This window comes from Enoplosus armatus, chromosome 3, assembly GCF_043641665.1.
Source record: "Enoplosus armatus isolate fEnoArm2 chromosome 3, fEnoArm2.hap1, whole genome shotgun sequence".
NCBI lineage: Eukaryota > Metazoa > Chordata > Actinopteri > Centrarchiformes > Enoplosidae > Enoplosus > Enoplosus armatus.
This window is the reverse complement of record NC_092182.1, coordinates 23,974,233-23,993,032: the sequence shown is the minus strand read 5'-3', so window position 1 is coordinate 23,993,032 and position 18,800 is coordinate 23,974,233. Positions and strand designations below refer to the sequence as shown.

The 18,800-nt window shown below is 41.5% G+C and overlaps 1 protein-coding gene across 1 annotated transcript; it reads right to left on the bottom strand.

The window, feature by feature from the left end:
* Positions 1-617: 617 nt before the first annotated feature.
* appl1 (adaptor protein, phosphotyrosine interaction, PH domain and leucine zipper containing 1) lies at positions 618-17,627 on the bottom strand. The gene is made up of 22 exons (XM_070902771.1): positions 17,574-17,627; positions 16,548-16,646; positions 16,359-16,418; positions 15,481-15,552; positions 15,186-15,273; positions 14,479-14,520; positions 13,432-13,490; positions 11,154-11,300; positions 10,813-10,895; positions 10,328-10,489; positions 8,569-8,757; positions 8,431-8,473; positions 8,280-8,336; positions 7,566-7,657; positions 7,073-7,252; positions 6,286-6,338; positions 5,621-5,795; positions 4,660-4,696; positions 4,437-4,577; positions 4,301-4,351; positions 4,069-4,158; positions 618-3,610 (listed from the first exon to the last, which is right to left on the bottom strand). Exons 1-22 carry the CDS (start codon positions 17,625-17,627, stop codon positions 3,458-3,460), a joined length of 2,127 nt encoding a protein of 708 aa, XP_070758872.1. The 3' UTR covers positions 618-3,457.
* Between the last annotated feature and the right edge of the window lie 1,173 nt (positions 17,628-18,800).

Genomic DNA, 18,800 nt, shown 5'->3' with positions numbered 1-18,800 from the left:
TCTTCATATTTTCATGTTTACAAATTATTGTAGCGCAGATGTTAATATTCTGTTCATCTGTCATCTGTCAGTTATTTTACACTTAATAAAACTTAATAAACTTCTTATGCTTTTACAGGTCAACTAAACGTTTCTAGTTAATGTCCTGCTGGTTTTGTTGGGTGAATTTCTACTCAACGACGTGTCATGTTGCTCTTTGGATGATCAGCTTAGGTTCTGTAACATTATGGCCTTTTCTATTTCCACATGTATTATTAGGTAATAAGAAAAAATGTATATTTTTATATTTTTTTAATTCATTTTGTTCAAATTTATTTTATAATAAAGTTGTTATGGTGGCCCGTTTGTGTGTTTAAATAAAGACCAACCTGTACCAATTCTTAAATATATGTTTCATATTATAAATATAAATATTTAGAATGGATAGCTAAAGCTAATGGAATAAACAGTTAACAGTTAGCTTAAAGTAATGCAGGGCTGAAAATAATAAAAAGTAATTTTACAAGGTTAGCTTCTATAGAAATAGTTAGCTTGAGGTAATAATCAGCTCGGCTAAGAGTTAGCTAAAAGTGATAAATACTTAAAATAGCTGAAAACAGCAGAGTGACTCGGGCGGGTGGAGTTAGTGCTTTATTTATCACTGAAAAGCCTTTTTGTTATTCATGACACTGAAACAATTATCACTGAAACATATGTACAGTTCAACATCGTCGATCCCGTCGTGTTTTCCTGCGTCAGTAAAGTGCAGCTCCCTCAAACACGAGTCCTTCACCTGGTTACAGCAAGAAAACATCCCCACAAACAACATCATGGTCATCAGTTACTGTTGATTTAGGCTTTTAGAAAACGTCTTCACCGTGTTAACTTCCCCACAGCAGACGGAGGAGGTTTGTCTTTAACATCCCCACATGTAATGTCTACGATGTTGGAACTGAAGCTTACTCAGTTGTTTTTCTACTGATAATCACTGTGAATCACTCTGGATAAAGGCAGATTAATGAATAAAACCTGTGAAACATAAAAGGCCCCAAACAATGATCCAGATGAACGTTAGCGAAAGCACAGATAAATATTGTGACGTCAGGAGAAACCCTCGGACTGTCCGTCTGTCTTTAAGAAACATGGTCTTTACATGCAGCAAGATGTTAAAAAACATTTACTGAATGAATAAAATGAGCTCATCAGAGAAGCCAACAGCGCAGCCATTTTTTCTTTCAGCTTTCAAAATGGAGAACCGTCAACAAATGCGGCAAAAGTGAGGAGAACGTTTGATCAGATGTGTGCTTGTGTTGACGGATCTCCAACTTCTCCAAATGTCAGACCAGAGTTTCACAATCCAACGGACCAAGAAAGAACAGCGAAGCATCTGTGGCCCAAAATCTGAACAGTCATGAACAGTATATGATTCTTATTAATGAGCACTACTTTCATGCAAATCTTCACTTTTTTAGGAGGCAGAACTCGCAGATTTTGAAGTAAGAATCTTCAAATGAAAAGAGTTTCACATTTTCTTTTCTGTAGTTTAACACCGCCGGGGTCTCCTGTGGCAGCCATGTTGGCCCCGGTCCTCACAACATGCTAAATCACACTGCATACAAAAGGCATGATATGCTGGGATGCTGGACAAAACATGGCTAGTGATGTGTTATGTTTTTTCTACAATTACCTCAACAAACACAGAAAAAGGCAAATTCTGAAAAATACAGTTAATATTGGCAAGTCGTTGAAGCTTATTGATCTTTTCTTACAGATCAGAAGGAGGTCGGGGCCAAAATATTTTCACCGATCCAAAAGTAGAGCGGACCTTTGAGGTCGCAGTGTTTCTTTCTTAACTTGTAGTGAAAATGTGGTGCTTAAATTTCAGTGGTCAATATTTTAAAAACAGCCAATCCTTTTGTCTACATTAATGTTTTTGCATAAAATCGTAGCATTTACTGCCCAACACACTCAGGGAGCACTGACTTAATGATTTTCAGTTCATAAATCATAAATCAAACATCTGGACAGAACTGGGCTGAATTTGGTTGAAAAGTTATTTGATTGAACTAAAATGAATAATTGAAATTAAATTATACTTTAGTCCTCACTGGAAAAACAACAACCAAACGAACTACGATTACATTTACTTTACAAGGACTTGTGTCCGTGTGAACTTCCTACAATCAGTCAATGTTGATATGTTTTAACCATGACGTTTCCCAACCCTAACCAGGTTGTAATGCTAAAAGATAACCACAAATGTGAAGAACGTGTAGACGAGCAAACATCTAAAAACCTTTTATCTTTTCAACCAAATTCAGCCAATTTTACCCAAAGACGTCTAGAATATCTTTTGACCTGCAAATCATCAAACCCATGCAGACTGGATGATGTTGTAGACTTCTGAATATGTGTCTCCTTTCACCTTGCAAGCAGCCGCTGGCATCACTTCATCTTATTAAACTACGAAAATCAGCTCGCAGAGACTTGAGACTTGCTTTGAGATGTGGCAACACAAGACTTTGTTGTTGATGTTCAGTGAGATGTGGGGTGATGTTGGTCTATTTTTATTTTTAAGTCTTTTGCTTGAAAAATTACTTGAATGATTAATCACGTATTAATTTTTCTGTTGATCAACTAATCGATTAATGGTCTAATCGGTCTACTGTGATGATCACTCAGCAAGTTTCAAGACTTTGCAAATTGATTTTCTTTCTGAAATGAACGAAAACCAGCGACTGGAAGGAAGGAAGGAAAGAATATAAAAATATCCAAAATGCTGCAGGATGCTGAGGTCAGCCGATGAAAACATCCCAACAGGAAGGACCCTTCTAAATAAGACTTCATGCTCTCTCGCTCTCTTTCGTCTTGTCTTTTTGTTTTACAACATTGCATCTCACACTTTGGACCGACAACACTGAGGTGTCCTGTTGGCCTTCGGGATCTCCTTGTGGAGGGAAATCTTCACCTCCTGCCGAAGAGCCCTTGAGCAACAGCTGACACCGACACCGTCCACATGTGACTTCTGTGTTTTCTCCAACGTCTCCTTCAGATCCTGGTTCATTATTCCGCACATGTTGTTTTGCTTTAAGTCCTCTGTCATTGCTGTTAGCTCTTTTGTATAAAATAAACATAAAAAAACAGAAACTTACAGGTTAATCTATACTTGTGGAGCCGGTATAAAAAGCAGCGTTTTTACACACAGAATAAAACACAAGTCCGCGACGAGACGTTTCCACGCCTCCTCCCCTCCTCCTCTTATAGTGAGGGGACGTTTAGTTTCTCCTCCGTTTTCAGAGTGACAGCCTCCACCGCAAACTTCAAACAGAGTCCAGCAGAGAGGAGGCACATGTTTTTCAGTCCCAGGCAGCCCGGGCGGGCGGGTGGCGTTCCCCTCCTCTTATTCCTGAGCTGTTGCTTTGACAGTACCAGCTGGGACTTGCCTGGGTGGTAAAACATGTATCCTCCGTTAGCTCCGTTAGGCTTCAGACTCGCCTCTCTTCTTCCCCTCCTCTCCAGCATCGCTGTCCTCCGATTGGCTGTTGCTAAGCACTAGGAATTGTCCGTCAGCCGCAGGCGGGTTAGCGGGGCGACTCGAGGCGGCAATCAAACGGCTCTGCTCCTCCAGATCCTGGAGGCAAAAATAAAAAAATAAAAAGGCATATTGTGTTGCTGGGCCATTTGAAAATGAAAAAATATTTTATTTTTTATTAGAATTCTAAAGGTTTCAAATAAGATAACTTATTACAAAACAGTAATCCAACTAATCAGGTGAAACCTTATCAAGTGCAACAATAATCTCTTATATCAACTACATATCAACTAACGAGTGATTGATCCAGAGCTGCAACGATTATCTGATCGACAGAAAATATATCTATTTTAATAAAAATCTGCAGATTAATTGATAATGAAAATAATTGTTAGTTGCTACCCTGCTGCTACGACAGACCCTAAATCTCTGAATGTAACTAAAACAGACTGAGCCAGGGGTTAAAGGTCGCCTAATGTATTTGTTAATTAACAGTACAAGTAAACAACTATGTTTAGTGTGATGGTTAAAGTGTGGGCTTAAAGGTTAAAGGTCACCTTCTCGATCTGTCTCTGTTTGCTGAGTTCTTCCTGCTGTTTCTCTTTGGCCTTGTCCTGCTCCTTCCTCTTCTCCACTGCCTTGCGGTCCTACACAACAAAAACGACAACACGACAACACAAATAATTAACCTCCACAACAACACCTCACGGTACCATCACCACCACCAAAATGTGAGTGAGTTAGCGTTAGCATTAGCTTCAGTATCGTGACGTTTCAAATCAGTCTCACCATCTCAGAGTGGAAGGCTATCTGCTTGGCCAGACCGATGCTGTCACAGATCTAAAACACGTGAAGAAGACAAACGGGTGAGACAGACCGAACAGAGAGTCAGACAGCGAGAATAACAGCTGAACGGACGGACGACCTTCTCTCCGTCGTTGTTGGACTCGAAGATGTAGCAGACGGCTCGGCTGTCACCCCGCCCGCCTGCTGACTGCAGAACGAAACCAAACAGCCTCTTGTTGTCCTGATGGGACAAACACTGAACCACACTGGAGAGAGGGAACTGCAGGAGGCGGAAAGAGATGATAAATCATTAGAAACGTGTCTGAGACTAAAACTAAGCAGAGAGACGGAGATCATCTTACCCTGAGTCGAGTGACTTGTGTCTGAGGATCGATGAGCCTGAAAAGAAAAAAAACACACATCGATATAAAAAGGCTTTTTCCTGCATAGAAATAAATCAGTTATGATTATCTCTCTCCATATCAGTGTTATGGTGATCTTTCTCACAGTTACACTTTCCTGTTTGTATTCAGGGTAATAAACCATTGGCACTTTGATGGAAACAGTAGCTGAAGCAAAAACGTTGTATTTACTACCAAACTACCAGTATGAAGATTCTGTTTTAATGTTTGACATTATATAACATGTAAGATATCATATCTTATAAGACCTGCTAAACAACCATGACTCCCTGACCTTTCAGCTAAAGCCAGTCTCAGGTCAAAATGTCTAAAAGTGACTGCTGTCATCGCTCTGAAACAGCTGAGCCAATCATAGCGACGCGTGTTCAAATCATGTTGTCGTCTGGATGTTGCAGAATGTCCACAATGTGAACACACAGCACCACAAGTAATGTCACTTCTCCCATATAAACAGGCAGAAGACAGAGTTATAACTGACCGGTCTGGTGTGTGTGTGTGTGTGTGTGTGTGTGGTTATTGGTGTACCAGTCTGGTGTCATTTGCATGTGATTTAATAAAGGTAAACACAGTGAACAGCTGTGCGTAAAGGCACTAAGCAGCCGTGGACAACAGATACTGTGAGATTCAATCATATTCATTGATGTATCACTGCAAGCAGATTAAGTAATTTTCTGATGCCGGTATAAACATCTACTGGTTAGACTGGTTTTAATCATTGTTGTATTATTGCTGCGTCTGTGCTCCAAGTGTTTTGGGGTTTTTTTGTTGACAAAATCATCAGATTGGCAGGAGCTTGACGTTCTGAGATGCCTATTCTCAGCACAATGTCTGAGACACATTTTCCACATTGACACCCCCCCCCCACAGACACAAACACACACACACACTCTGTGGTTCATACTTGAGGCAGTCACAGGTGACCAGCAGGTGTGATTCTGTCATCCTGAAGATGTTGTGGATGGCTCTGGCTGCCAGGATCTGCCTCATGGTCTCAGAGATGACTTCTGATGACTCGGCAGTCCTCACCTCCATGGAGCCCAGGAAGCGAACGATGAAGAGCTGGTGGAGGATCGAGTCTGGACAACAGACACGGGAGAAAAAAATAAAATAAAAAAATAATCTCCATATATATATCTGCATGGAAATTAGCAGGAACCCAATTTCATCCAAATTCACAGTTTCTTGTACCTTTAAACACAAACATGTTCCCGTGAAAAGCTGCTTTTTATCTGCAAAAACAACCAGGGAGTCCTCATCCTCCAAGCATTTTTTCTTCTAAATCCAAAACATAATTCTCACCTTTGTAAGTTTGTTGAAGTATGTTTTCGAGTGTGAAATGGTCTCATTGCTGCCCCCACACGGTTGATGATGGAGAAAACAACCACCACACCTGCCAACAGTAGCTACAGTGGCTGTTTTCCTCCCTCTATCCACAAGGGGGCAGTAGTGAGCCAATTAAGGTTTGGCGCATGAGAACTGGCGCATTTTCATCGGGCGGCGTCATCAAACTAAACCGTCACAGACTTGAACTGGATGCGTCACTGTAACAGAAACCACAGACGGTACCTTCGCTATCTTCTGATGTGCTGTCTCCTGACTCTCCAAATGGATTACTTCTTCTGTGGACACACACACACAAAAACACACACAGAATATTGAACACTGATCAAGCCCATATTGATCATCACAAATTGATTAGTCTCTGACAACAGCTTTCATAGAGTCAACTCCTTTGGTAGTAGTAGTTCCAGTAGCAGTAAGATCTGCAAAAATCGAGGCACTGCATTGTGGATCCATTTATATATGCAGAATTTGGACACTCAAATAAAATGGCAGAAGGTAAATATAGTCCACTCCATCCATTATCTTTAACTGCTTCTCCTTTACAGGGTGTGACACTCACAGTCACACCTACAGGCAATTTAGAGTCATCAACTAGCCTAACCTGCATGTTTTTGGATTGTGGGAGGAAGCCGGAGAACCAGGAGAGAACCCACGCTGGCACAAGATGCAAACTCCACACCCAAGGCCGGTTCAAACCCAGAACCCTTTTGCTGTGAGGCGACAGCCCTAACCACTGCACCACAGTGTGTAAATACAGTGTTATATAGTAAATAGTAAATAGGGAACAATTTCGGACACAGCCTCTGTTTCTGGAAGTGATGTTGCTGTTGAATTAAAAAAAAAAAAAACTTTTCAAAAGCTGTGAGCATCACAAACTAAATTCGGGTGGAGTCATAGATCTCAAAACCTGGACAAAAAACAAATCTACCTGCATGGAGAGATACCACTAGACATGATTATGTTTTGACTCTATAAATGAATGCTGAAACACACACACACACACACCTACCTGCCAGACTGTGCTGCTGTCTTGCTCTGTCCTGAGTTCTCCTCGCTGACGGGGGAAATTATGTCAAACTGGATGGGTGTGTCCGGGGCAACCAGTGCATCCAATGAGAGCACAGAAAGGGCAGGCGATGGCTCTGAGCCCACAGAGCTAATACTGCTCGCTCGGCCCACACGCCCTTTACTGGAATGGAGAGAGAGAGATGGATGGCCTTACTGGTGGAGGTCTGACTCGTCCAGTTTAACCACAGAAATCTGATAGGCCAAGAGGGTCCATCTTTGTTATATCTAGCAGCTGATTGGTTGTTGATCACACCTTATAGCTATATAGTTTTGTATGTTAAGTATTTCCTTGTCAGACACACACACACACACACACACACACACACACACACACACACACACACACACACACACACACACACACACACACACACACACACACACACACACACACACACACACACACACACACACACACACACACACACACACACCTGCTGGGTCTCATGCTCTCGTGTCTCTGCTGGAAGGATGGTGACGGTGTCACGGCCTCAAGAGCTGATTGGTTCACTCTGGCTGCTAGCTCCTGCCAATAGGATGACAGGACTGTCAGCATCAACCAATAGGAAAAGATTTTGAATGCATGCAGAATTCAAATCGCTTTTCAGTAAAAGTGTATTTTTTGTACAGTGTCTCGCTACTCTTAATTCATACTGTCATCTATTGATATTAGATTAAGATATAATACATGGCCAAAAGTATGTCATCAATGAACGTGTCATTCAAAGACAATACGCATTAACCTGCTGTTAATGGGTTAAGGCTACGATGTGACACGTCTCCTATTCAAGTCCAGCCGAGGACCTTTGTAGCATGTTGTAGCATGTTGTTCCCCTTCTCTCTCTCTCTCTCTCTCCTCTCATTCCCTGTCAACTCTCTAATAAAGGTGCTGAAAAAGTACTTTAAAACGCTTGTATCTCCCTCTTGTTTCCCAGCAACAAGGACAATTTGTCTTTTAACTTCCTGTCTACACTGGAAGTGAGAATGTGTCACATTTTGTGACATTTGACCAGACACCAGATTTTTGAATCACTGGATGAATCTAAAGAAAAACTAAAGAGGTCGGAAACCTAAAGATAGCTGCCAGAATTTCCACTATAACCTGTGACCAGGTAAATAAAAGTTAATGAGGGAAGTGGGACACAGACCTCTGCGTTCTCACTCAGGTAGATCCTTCTGGAGATGTTGTTGATGGTGGAGATCCACTGGTGGAGGAAGCAGCAGAGAGACGGCATGAGGAGACAACACAATGGCTGACAGTCAACACAAAGCAGGTCACATAACAGCAAAACATTTTACCTCCTCGCAGTCCTTCCTGCTCTCCGACTGCAGCGTCACCACTCTGACCCAAAAAAAAAGTCAGAAATCTCAGAAATGTTTACAAGTGGAATTATAATTTCTGTAACTCTGAAAACTTAAAAACGGCAGCCCTCTCACTTCTTGCCATCGAAGGAAGTGACCTGGAAGCAGAAGCGGCGGTCGTCAGAGTCGACCGCCATGACAGAACAGTTGTCGAGGTCCATGACCAGCCCGCCCGCCACCTCGCCTCGGCCCTGCTGCATCAGATTACCGCCCTGCGTGAAGAAGTACTGACGCTCCCAAGACGACGACACCAGCCCCGTCTTACTGAGAGACAGACAGAAGAGCTACTTTAACTCCTTGGAAGACGACACAAACAACAAATTAAGAGCCTAATTTCCAATTTATTTTCAACTTCAACACCAGAAACCAATATATGCCACAACAACAGTCCAAGCACATTACGCAAACATGACGGAAAATTACTTAAAAGTAAGTAAGCTTTGTATTAACTTTTTCAGAACAGTATTTATAGAAAGATAACTTTCTTTTTTCCATAGTTTTGTTTGTCCTTTCTATTAATCATAACAACACTACTCAGGTTAGCATCAGGTTAATATCTGAGATCTGGGGACACGGAGAGATCACTAGAAAGAAGTCTGACGGGTCGAAAACAGTTTAGATGATCTCACTTTATTTGGGGATCAAACTGAAAGTCAGCACACTTTAAATTATCACTCGATCAACAGGAAAACTGTGTGCACACAACTACAGTAAGTACAGTAGGACAAAGGTGAAGCAGGAAGTGAGTCTGTAAACTGACAACAGACATTTTGGGTAACAATTTTTCTTAGTTTTCCCTTCTAAATATGTTGGTAACGCTTCATTTTACAGGTCCGCAAATTTCATGGTAAGTAGGTGATAATTAGCAAGTATAGTGTTTGAAATTCCTTTGAAATTATCCCCAAATTACCGCAAAATGATTTAAGAATTATATTCTGCTCTTTCCTAATAAGCAGTTATGGTTCGATTTTTTTTCACAAAACTTAAACTTGCTGAAAATATATGAATGAACCAAACAACCAAAACCATTAAATTAGTTACCAACACACAGACTCTTTTGACCAATGTATAAGCACTATTTCAGTGATCAGCAGTTAGTTTTTATTTTGTTTTTTATCATGGAAATGATAGCGTACTGTATAAAAAGAGGCCTATTTACTTTTTGTATTTAGTTACAGTTTTCTTTTGTAAGTTTTACAAAGGTTCGCAGTGAGGTTGTCTAGTGGCAGGAAATACACAGTGTAGGTTACAGTTTGCCCATGAATAAACGCTGCAGCTAATGTTGGGATTATTTTTGATAAATTATCGGGTAAATGTTGGGGTAATTTGGGTGTAATTTCAAAGAAATTACAAATACGTTACTATCTAATTATCACCTACTTACCATGAAATTTGCGGACCTGTAAAATGAAGCGTTACCAATATGTTTGTTAAAAACCCGTCTGGTCGTCTGACTGCTTGTGTTTCTTGACTCGTCTGACATTTCTTCTAGTGACGTCGCAATCTTCCCAGATGTCAGCTATTAACTTGGTCAGCACAATGTTATTATTACTGATTGAACTGATGGGCAAAACACAGAAAACAAGATAAAAAAGTAAATGCGCTTTGTGTTGGATTTGAAAATTTCCAACTCTGGCACCCCCCAGTAGTGTAATCCGACCCTATACTTGTACATATACTTGCATATACTTGCACCAGTTTTAATTTTTCTATAACCAAAAACGTACGACATGAGAATGATTTCAATGATGATATGAACAGACAACAACTGTACACGGAGGAGCTTTAATTCAAACATTAAATAAAAGTATTGATATATAAGTGTGTGTCCTACTTGCGGATGTACAGGTAGCCCTGTTTCCTGGTCATGTTGTGACAGACAGGTGAGTGGGCGGGGTCAGGGTCACACGGTGCGTACAGCGAGTCACATGATCTCTCCATCTCCTGGATGGTCTGCTGCATCTGCCCAACCTCCTGTTCCATCTCCCGACGAACACTACAAACACACACACACACACACACACACACACACACACACACACACACACACACACACACACAGTGAATTCACAGGTTCCCCTCACATTTGTCACTGATATGTGACAAATGTCACATATCAGTGACATATATGACATATGAGATCATTCATTTATGTCTTCATAATGCTGTTTCCATCCATTCGCAATTCCTTCAAAACCACAAAAACTTTAAAACCGAGTTCAACTAAACAAAACAAACAATTTAAGACCTTGAATGTAGAACAAACAAAAGAGGGAAAAAGTTAAGACACTTTTGGGGGGGGGGGGTCGGACTTCTTACTTCTGGACACTGGTTCCTATGGTTCCCAGGAACTCCTCCCACTGCTGGGTGAGGTTTTCTGAACCCAGCTTAAAGAAACTGATCTGCACCGAACAAACACAGACAAAGATAAAGACACATCAGGAGGTTTGGTAACAGCTCAGAACCAGTTGGGAAAACTTCTGATTTAAAATGAATTTGGTTTAAACTGAAGTTCACTGCCTGCTCCACTTCAACATCACAGCAGTCTAATGTTTCTATTAACGGAGACACTTCATATGAATAGTTCTAGAGTGAAAATGACTTGGACTAGTTCTCGCAATAACTTGTTTGTGTGTGTGTGTGTGTGTGTGTGCGTGTACCTGGGCCTGCATGTAGCCCAGCAGCGGCTCCAGCAGAGCCGTCTTCTTCTTGTACTGAAGTGTGTTCAGGGAGCAGAAGTAGTGCATCATGGTCTGGTGCTGTTTCTTGCGGGAGGTATAGACGTCCTCCACAGCCTCCGCCCGCAACTGCAACACACAAGACTTTCCTCTTAATTCAGTATCAAGGTAATGTCATATACTGAGGTAATATCATATACAGTGCATCCGGAAAGTATTCACGGCGCTTCACTTTTTCCACATTTTGTTATGTTACACCCTTATTCCAAAATGGATTAAATTAATTTTTTTCCTCAAAATTCTACACACAACACCCCATAATGACAATGTGAAAAAAGTTTTTTTGAAATTTTTGCAAATTTATTAAAAATAAAAAACTAAGAAATCACATGTACATAAGTATTCACAGCCTTTGCCATGAAGCTCAAAATTGAGCTCAGGTGCATCCTGTTTCCACTGATCATCCTTGAGATGTTTCTGCAGCTTAATTGGAGTCCACCTGTGGTAAATTCAGTTGATTGGACATGATTTGGAAAGGCACACACCTGTCTATATAAGGTCCCACAGTTGACAGTGCATGTCAGAGCACAAACCAAGCATGAAGTCAAAGGAATTGTCTGTAGACCTCCGAGACAGGATTGTCTCGAGGCACAAATCTGGGGAAGGTTACAGAAAAATTTCTGCTGCTTTGAAGGTCCCAATGAGCACAGTGGCCTCCATCATCCGTAAGTGGAAGAAGTTCGGAACCACCAGGACTCTTCCTAGAGCTGGCCGGCCATCTAAACTGAGTAATCGGGGGAGAAGGGCCTTAGTCAGGGAGGTGACCAAGAACCCGATGGTCACTCTGTCAGAGCTCCAGAGTTCCTCTGTGGAGAGAGGAGAACCTTCCAGAAGGACAACCATCTCTGCAGCAATCCACCAATCAGGCCTGTATGGTAGAGTGGCCAGACGGAAGCCACTCCTTAGTAAAAGGCACATAGCAGCCCGCCTGGAGTTTGCCAAAAGGCACCTGAAGGACTCTCAGACCATGAGAAACAAAATTCTCTGGTCTGATGAGACAAAGATTGAACTCTTTGGTGTGAATGCCAGGCGTCACGTTTGGAGGAAACCAGGCACCGCTCATCACCAGGCCAATACCATCCCTACAGTGAAGCATGGTGGTGGCAGCATCATGCTGTGGGGATGTTTTTCAGCGGCAGGAACTGGGAGACTAGTCAGGATAGAGGGAAAGATGAATGCAGCAAAGTACAGAGACATCCTGGATGAAAACCTGCTCCAGAGCGCTCTTGACCTCAGACTGGGGCGACGGTTTATCTTTCAGCAGGACAACGACCCTAAGCACACAGCCAAGATATCAAAGGAGTGGCTTCAGGACAACTCTGTGAATGTCCTTGAGTGGCCCAGCCAGAGCCCAGACTTGAATCCGATTGAACATCTCTGGAGAGATCTGAAAATGGCTGTGCACCGACGCTTCCCATCCAACCTGATGGAGCTTGAGAGGTGCTGCAAAGAGGAATGGGTGAAACTGCCCAAAGATAGGTGTGCCAAGCTTGTGGCATCATATTCAAAAAGACTTGAGGCTGTAATTGCTGCCAAAGGTGCATCAACAAAGTATTGAGCAAAGGCTGTGAATACTTATGTACATGTGATTTCTCAGGTTTTTTATTTTTAATAAATTTGCAAAAATCTCAAAAAAACTTTTTTCACGTTGTCATTATGGGGTGTTGTGTGTAGAATTTTGAGGAAAAAAATGAATTTAATCCATTTTGGTATAAGGCTGCAACATAACAAAATGTGGAAAAAGTGAAGCGCTGTGAATACTTTCCGGATGCACTGTACTTTTGGTCAAGATGATCGTATCGTGAAACTTTCATATTGGCACATATCTTCTACTGAACATTTTCCTTTCAGGCAGCTGCTGGTTTGAGTTCAATTCTATGAAAACCAACCTGCAGAGACGAGTTTATTTTCATATATAAATTGAAATGGCTGTCAGGAAGGAAATCAATCTAAAGACGGAAGTGTGCAATAAAGTGGTCCAAAAAGTAAAAAAATAAATTATAAAATTACACAAACTCAAACGTTTTAAAGCTTTATCTGTATTTTCCCTGCAGCCAAATGACATCGTTCTTTTGAGGAAACTTCCCTGGAAATTACTTTGAAATTACAGACCCGTAAAATAAAAAATTACCTTGAAGGTTTGTGTTAAATTTTAGCATTTAAGTACTGAATGAAAAACCTAATTGAGGAGAGCGATTACCTTGTCGTTGTCTCTCCTCTTGGACAGGCGGCTATATCTGTTAATGGCTGTGTCATGATCTGCAGACAGAAACAGGAAGACAGGATAAGACTTTTTGGAGGTAAAACATTTTCTTTATAATATTTTCTTCAACACTAACACAGGTTAAAAAGGAGCATAAAGCAGTGACTCAAATTAAGACAAAAATACTCTGCCAGTAACCATTAAAAACAAGGTAAAATCTGCCTTTAAGCGTCAGCAGATGTGAGTCGTCACTGAATGTGCAGACAATCTGAAGCCAGAAGAGTCATACTGACACAGAGATCTGCATGTTTTGTTCTTTTAGATTACGTTTTACTGTGACGCGTCAAACAAACTCTGACAGAGACAGAAATTTCCTTCTTATCCTCATTCACATTAGGACAGACTGTCCTTCGCACACACAGATAAAAACAAGTAAAAATATGGTCAGGAACAATGTTAATCTATTAATTGTTTTAAGTAAATTATTGAATAAAAGTGCCAAACATTTGTATGTTCATGCTTTAAGCTGCTGCGAATCCTTTTGGAATTTTAATGGTTGTTTTTAAAAAGGCAATTGAAAAATCCGCCTCCTCCAGAAACGTCAACTAACTAAAAAATTAGCATCCGCTGTCCTCTGGTTTTCAGAAAAAAGCTTAGAAAGGAACAGACAGGTTGTTGGCAGAAAAAATCTTAGCCAGACGTTACGATAAAATGCTACTTTGATTACTTTACCTAAATTGTGACTCTACCTGAGCTGCAAGTGGACGTCAGGTGGACAATATTTGAACGTGCGCACAGCAGCTTCAAGCCCCATTGTAGGACTGATATTATTAGTTTTCGTAGTGGAGATGGATATTCAGTAAGGTAATAATTGTTCAAAAAACGCTACTCAGCAGAAGCGAAATTAACATAGCAACAGTAGCTAAGGGTGGGTGGGGCTTAGGATTGTTGAATTGGAATATGACTCCTTGGGGATCTGGGAACTTGTGATGGACATTACACTTTGAGAAAGAAAAAAACAAACAAACTGTAGAACTAACTTACCATCACTGGCTATTTGGAAGACTTCTTTCAGAGTAAGGATCTCTGGAGAGAGACAGAGAGACAAACAGAACAGCAAGTTAAGGTGCAAGGGACATTTTTGCTGTCTGGACAGCGCACATTAGTACTTTTGCCTGGGTCTGTTTTCCCCTCAGTTTGAGGAGGACCTTGTCCTGTCCCAACATGAATATGCCTTGCATTGTCTTGCATAGCCAGAACTATCTCCACACTTCAGAGAATGGTCTGGCTCAACCCATTATCATTCCGGTGCAGGTGAAAAAACATGTTTGCTTGTATGTTTTTCTTTCAACCAATCAAAACAGTCTTGGGCGGTGCTAGGCCCAGGATGCAGCGACGATGCCCTTGCAAAACATTAACATTGCAGAAAGCGGAAGGGGAGGAGAATTGCGACTGAAATAGCAGACTCATCCCAACAGCCTACATCCGGTGAGTCCGACTAGGTGTGGAAGAACTTGACTGGCCTGCACAGAGCCCTGACCTCAACCTCATCTTTGGGATGAACCGGAACACCGACTGTGAGCCAGCCCTGATCTCCCAACATCAGTGGGCGACCTCACTAATGCTCTTATGGCTACTTTTGACCACTTGCTTTGTCAACAACAAAACCCTTGTCTGTTGCTAATCCGACAAATATCTCAGAAACAGTTTTTGTTATTTGAGCCAGATGTGTGTGCGTGTGTGTTTCCTACCCTTCAGGTCTCTCTCTTTAAACTGAGTGACAGGAAACATCATGGCATCTGCAAGCTGGGTGGACAGGACAGCGTGACAGGAACTCAACTAGAAAGAGAGAGAGAGGAAGAGGAAGTTAAGGATGAATCAGCAGAATGATCACACTGTGTGACCACAGAAGATGAACACAGTGTTTCTTACTGTCCTTCTCATGGATATTAATAGTAAATCGATTGTGTGTGGCACATCCAGAAGGATCAAACAAACTGGCCTGACAGCAACAGACAGCTGTGGTGTGTTTGTATTCTCTCTCACCTCATCAATGACTTTTGCAAACTGCTGCAGGGTGGAGCTCATCACCTCATCATCGCCCCCTAGAGGAAAACGCTGCAGACAACAGGAGCAACATGGAGAAATGGATTAGATTGACTGCTATGAGGAAAATATGTTGCTTCAGCAGCAATAAGCATGAATCGCAGAGCAGTGTTATATGGCCTGTGGCTACTTTTATAGGGCTGTGGCTAGTGTTATAAAGCTGTGGCTTGTATCATAAGCCTGTTGCTAGCGTCATAGGACTGATGATACAATTATAAAGCTGACATCAGCGTTTTAACTGTCATGGCTTCCATTTTAGTGTGGGTGGCCAGTGATTTAATGCTGACGGCTGGCGTGATAAGGCTGGTGGCTAGTTTTATATGGCCAGTGGATAGTTTTATAAGGCCATGGCTAGTGTTATAATGCTTTGGCTACTGAATGTAAGACTAGTGGCTAGCGTTATAAGGCTGATAGCTAGTGTTATAAAATTGTGGTTGTTATATGGCCTGTGAATAGTGTCATAAGACTGGTGGCTAATGCTTTAACATGAGTGGCTTCTGTTATAAGGCTGATGGCTGGTGTTTAAACCTTGGTGGCTAGTGTTAAATGGCCAGTGGGTAGTATAATGAGACTAATGCTTAGCCAATGGTGGCCACTATCACACTGACGGCTAGTATTATAAGGCTGATAGCTAGTGTTATAAGGCTAATGACTATTGTTACAAAACTGTGGTTAATGTTATTTGGCCTGTGGCTAGTGTTAAGACTGATGGCTAGTGCTTTAATATAAGTGGCTTCTGTTATAAGGCTGATGGCTGGTGTGTAGCATAATAAGACCACTGCCTAGCCAAAGTATGACACTGGTATGACTTGGCCTACCTGTTTGTCGTACTCCTTCAGCAGTCTGGAGGTCAGGTGTGTTGCAGCACTCAGCTCATTCTGAAGGAGGAAACAGCAGATACACTTTCCAATCAGCTGCCACTTAACGTTCCTGTATGTTCTGCCCGTACCTGCACAGCCAATGGCACTACACCTGTCAATCCTCTGTGTGTGTGTGTGTGCGTGTACCTGTGCATCGTAAATCCTCTGCATAGCCTGATAGAGCTGTGTGCAGTAGTTGGAGATAGCTGCAGTGTCCTCCTCAAACACTCCCAGCAGAGAGCGTGTCTACAATCAAATGAAAACAATAAAACGGATGAAAATGAAGTCATTTAATGAGTTAATCATTTGACCAATCCATAAAAGCTCAGTGAGTTATGGCCCCAAATGATCTGACCCTTGTGTAACTGCCAAAAACCAAACCCACACATATCTATGTAAATCCACACCTGCTACCTGTCCACACAGTACAAAACTGTTCTCGTGGTGTGTCTCAACTGCACGTTTTGCCTTTAGCTTGCCAGCAAGCTCACCTGTCATTGTGTGAGATAAAATAAATAAGTTCTGAATTCTGGGAGACAGCTTGATAACCTTTTTTGTGGTACCAGTTAAACTAAACTAAAACATCCAAACAATAATATCTATCTCTATATTTACAGACAGACAACTCTGACTACACCCCAATCAGTGATGTCAAAGCAGGTGTTTTGCCCGGGATTTGCAGCAGGACACATCATCACTGTTTGTGGGCTGTTTCCACTCAACTGGAGCAGCTGCAGCTGGATGACACTGCTGGTTGCCCCAAGGTTTAATAGTTATCATTGGAAGGAGGGGAAACTAGGGTTGAAGCTAGCCAAGTGGCTAAGGAAGTACCCGGCTAGCAATTAATTTATCGACAACAGATTTCTGTGCAGACCGACAGTGGATGGTGTGCCTCCGTTTGACATTTTGACCTCACATCTTGACGGAAACCTCCACCAGCTGATCGGTGTAGCCGTCACATTTGGATGCCGATGCTCAGCTGGCGAATACCGTTTAAGCTGTCCGCTTGACAGCTTTGGTTAGCTGGGCCGTTAGCGGTTAGCTTGCTGCTTGAACTTGGCATCTCTTCGCTGGTTGTTGGCAAACACTGAGCCTACAAAGACAGTTAGCCTAGCCGTACAAGTAGCTAACGTTAGCATGCTAGCTGAAGCCTCCAGGGAAGAGAGCTGTTACCTGCGGACTGTCCTCCAACGTCTCCTCTATCGGCAGCTTCTCTATCCCGGGCATGGCTGCGTCTGGCGCGTTGGTAATCGCTGCGAATCGACGAACAAAATACACAACAAATCAATCCGACAACTCCCACTCTAGATTTCTTGGCTACACGGATTCGCAACACCCCAAAACAGCTCCTCCCGGTTCCACAGGTCCCGCCCTCCAAATTTTTGATTGGATAGAAAGAACTGCCATGAATTTGATTGGTTTCTTGTTTAAAGGGGGAGAGGCGCCATTTTGGCTCTGACCAGGATCGCCCTTCCTCTATACTCGTATACAATTCAGAGCCATAATGGCGGCCGGTCTTCTTAGTTTGCATGTGAGAAAAACGTTATTTATAGCTTGTATTTATTGATCAATTTGACAATGCCATCTGGTTTATGAAGTATACATTTATGAAAAAGCAATCTTTTCCTGTTAAAGGTATTTTTGTGGCATATAGGCTATTTTACATGTTCAGTAATAACAGATAATAACAGAAATACTAACATTTTTTGTGAACATTTTCAACTTTTCAACATCCATTAAACCCACTGCCATCTATCTCTATAAAAAAATAAAATTTCCATTATGGATTCATCTGTTAATAGTTTTTTTTTATGAATTACTTAGTCTATTAAATAGCAGATAATATTGAGAAATGTCCACCACACTTTCCAAAGAGTCCAAAGTGTCTTCAAATGTTTTGTTTTGTCCAACAAATAGTCTAAAACCAAAAGATATTCTGCTTACAGTGATATAAAACAGTGAAAAGCAGTAACTCCTCACTCTGGAGAAGCTGTAACCAGAGAATATTTTACATTGATTCTTAAAGATGTTGGTGATTGATTTTCTGTTATTGACAAGTTAATTGATTATTGACTAATCATTTCAGTACTAGCTTTATCAGACAGCTACTGTAAGGTTGTAATACAGTTGAGGCATGTTCACATTCACTATCTGCTGTTAATGCTGTGCAAGAATTGGCTCTATGATTTCAAAAACATGTATTTTAGACATAATCTCATATTCCCTTGTGCTCTAGTAATGCTTTAGTCACTAATTTGACGCAAGCATATTAAAGACTGTCATCTCAAAGCAGAATGAATGAAGACAAAATATATATTATGACTTTAATAGATTATGAAATTATCCAATTATTTTTTTAAACTCAGCAGCCATTGTGAAATGTTACTTTATCCTGCTTGT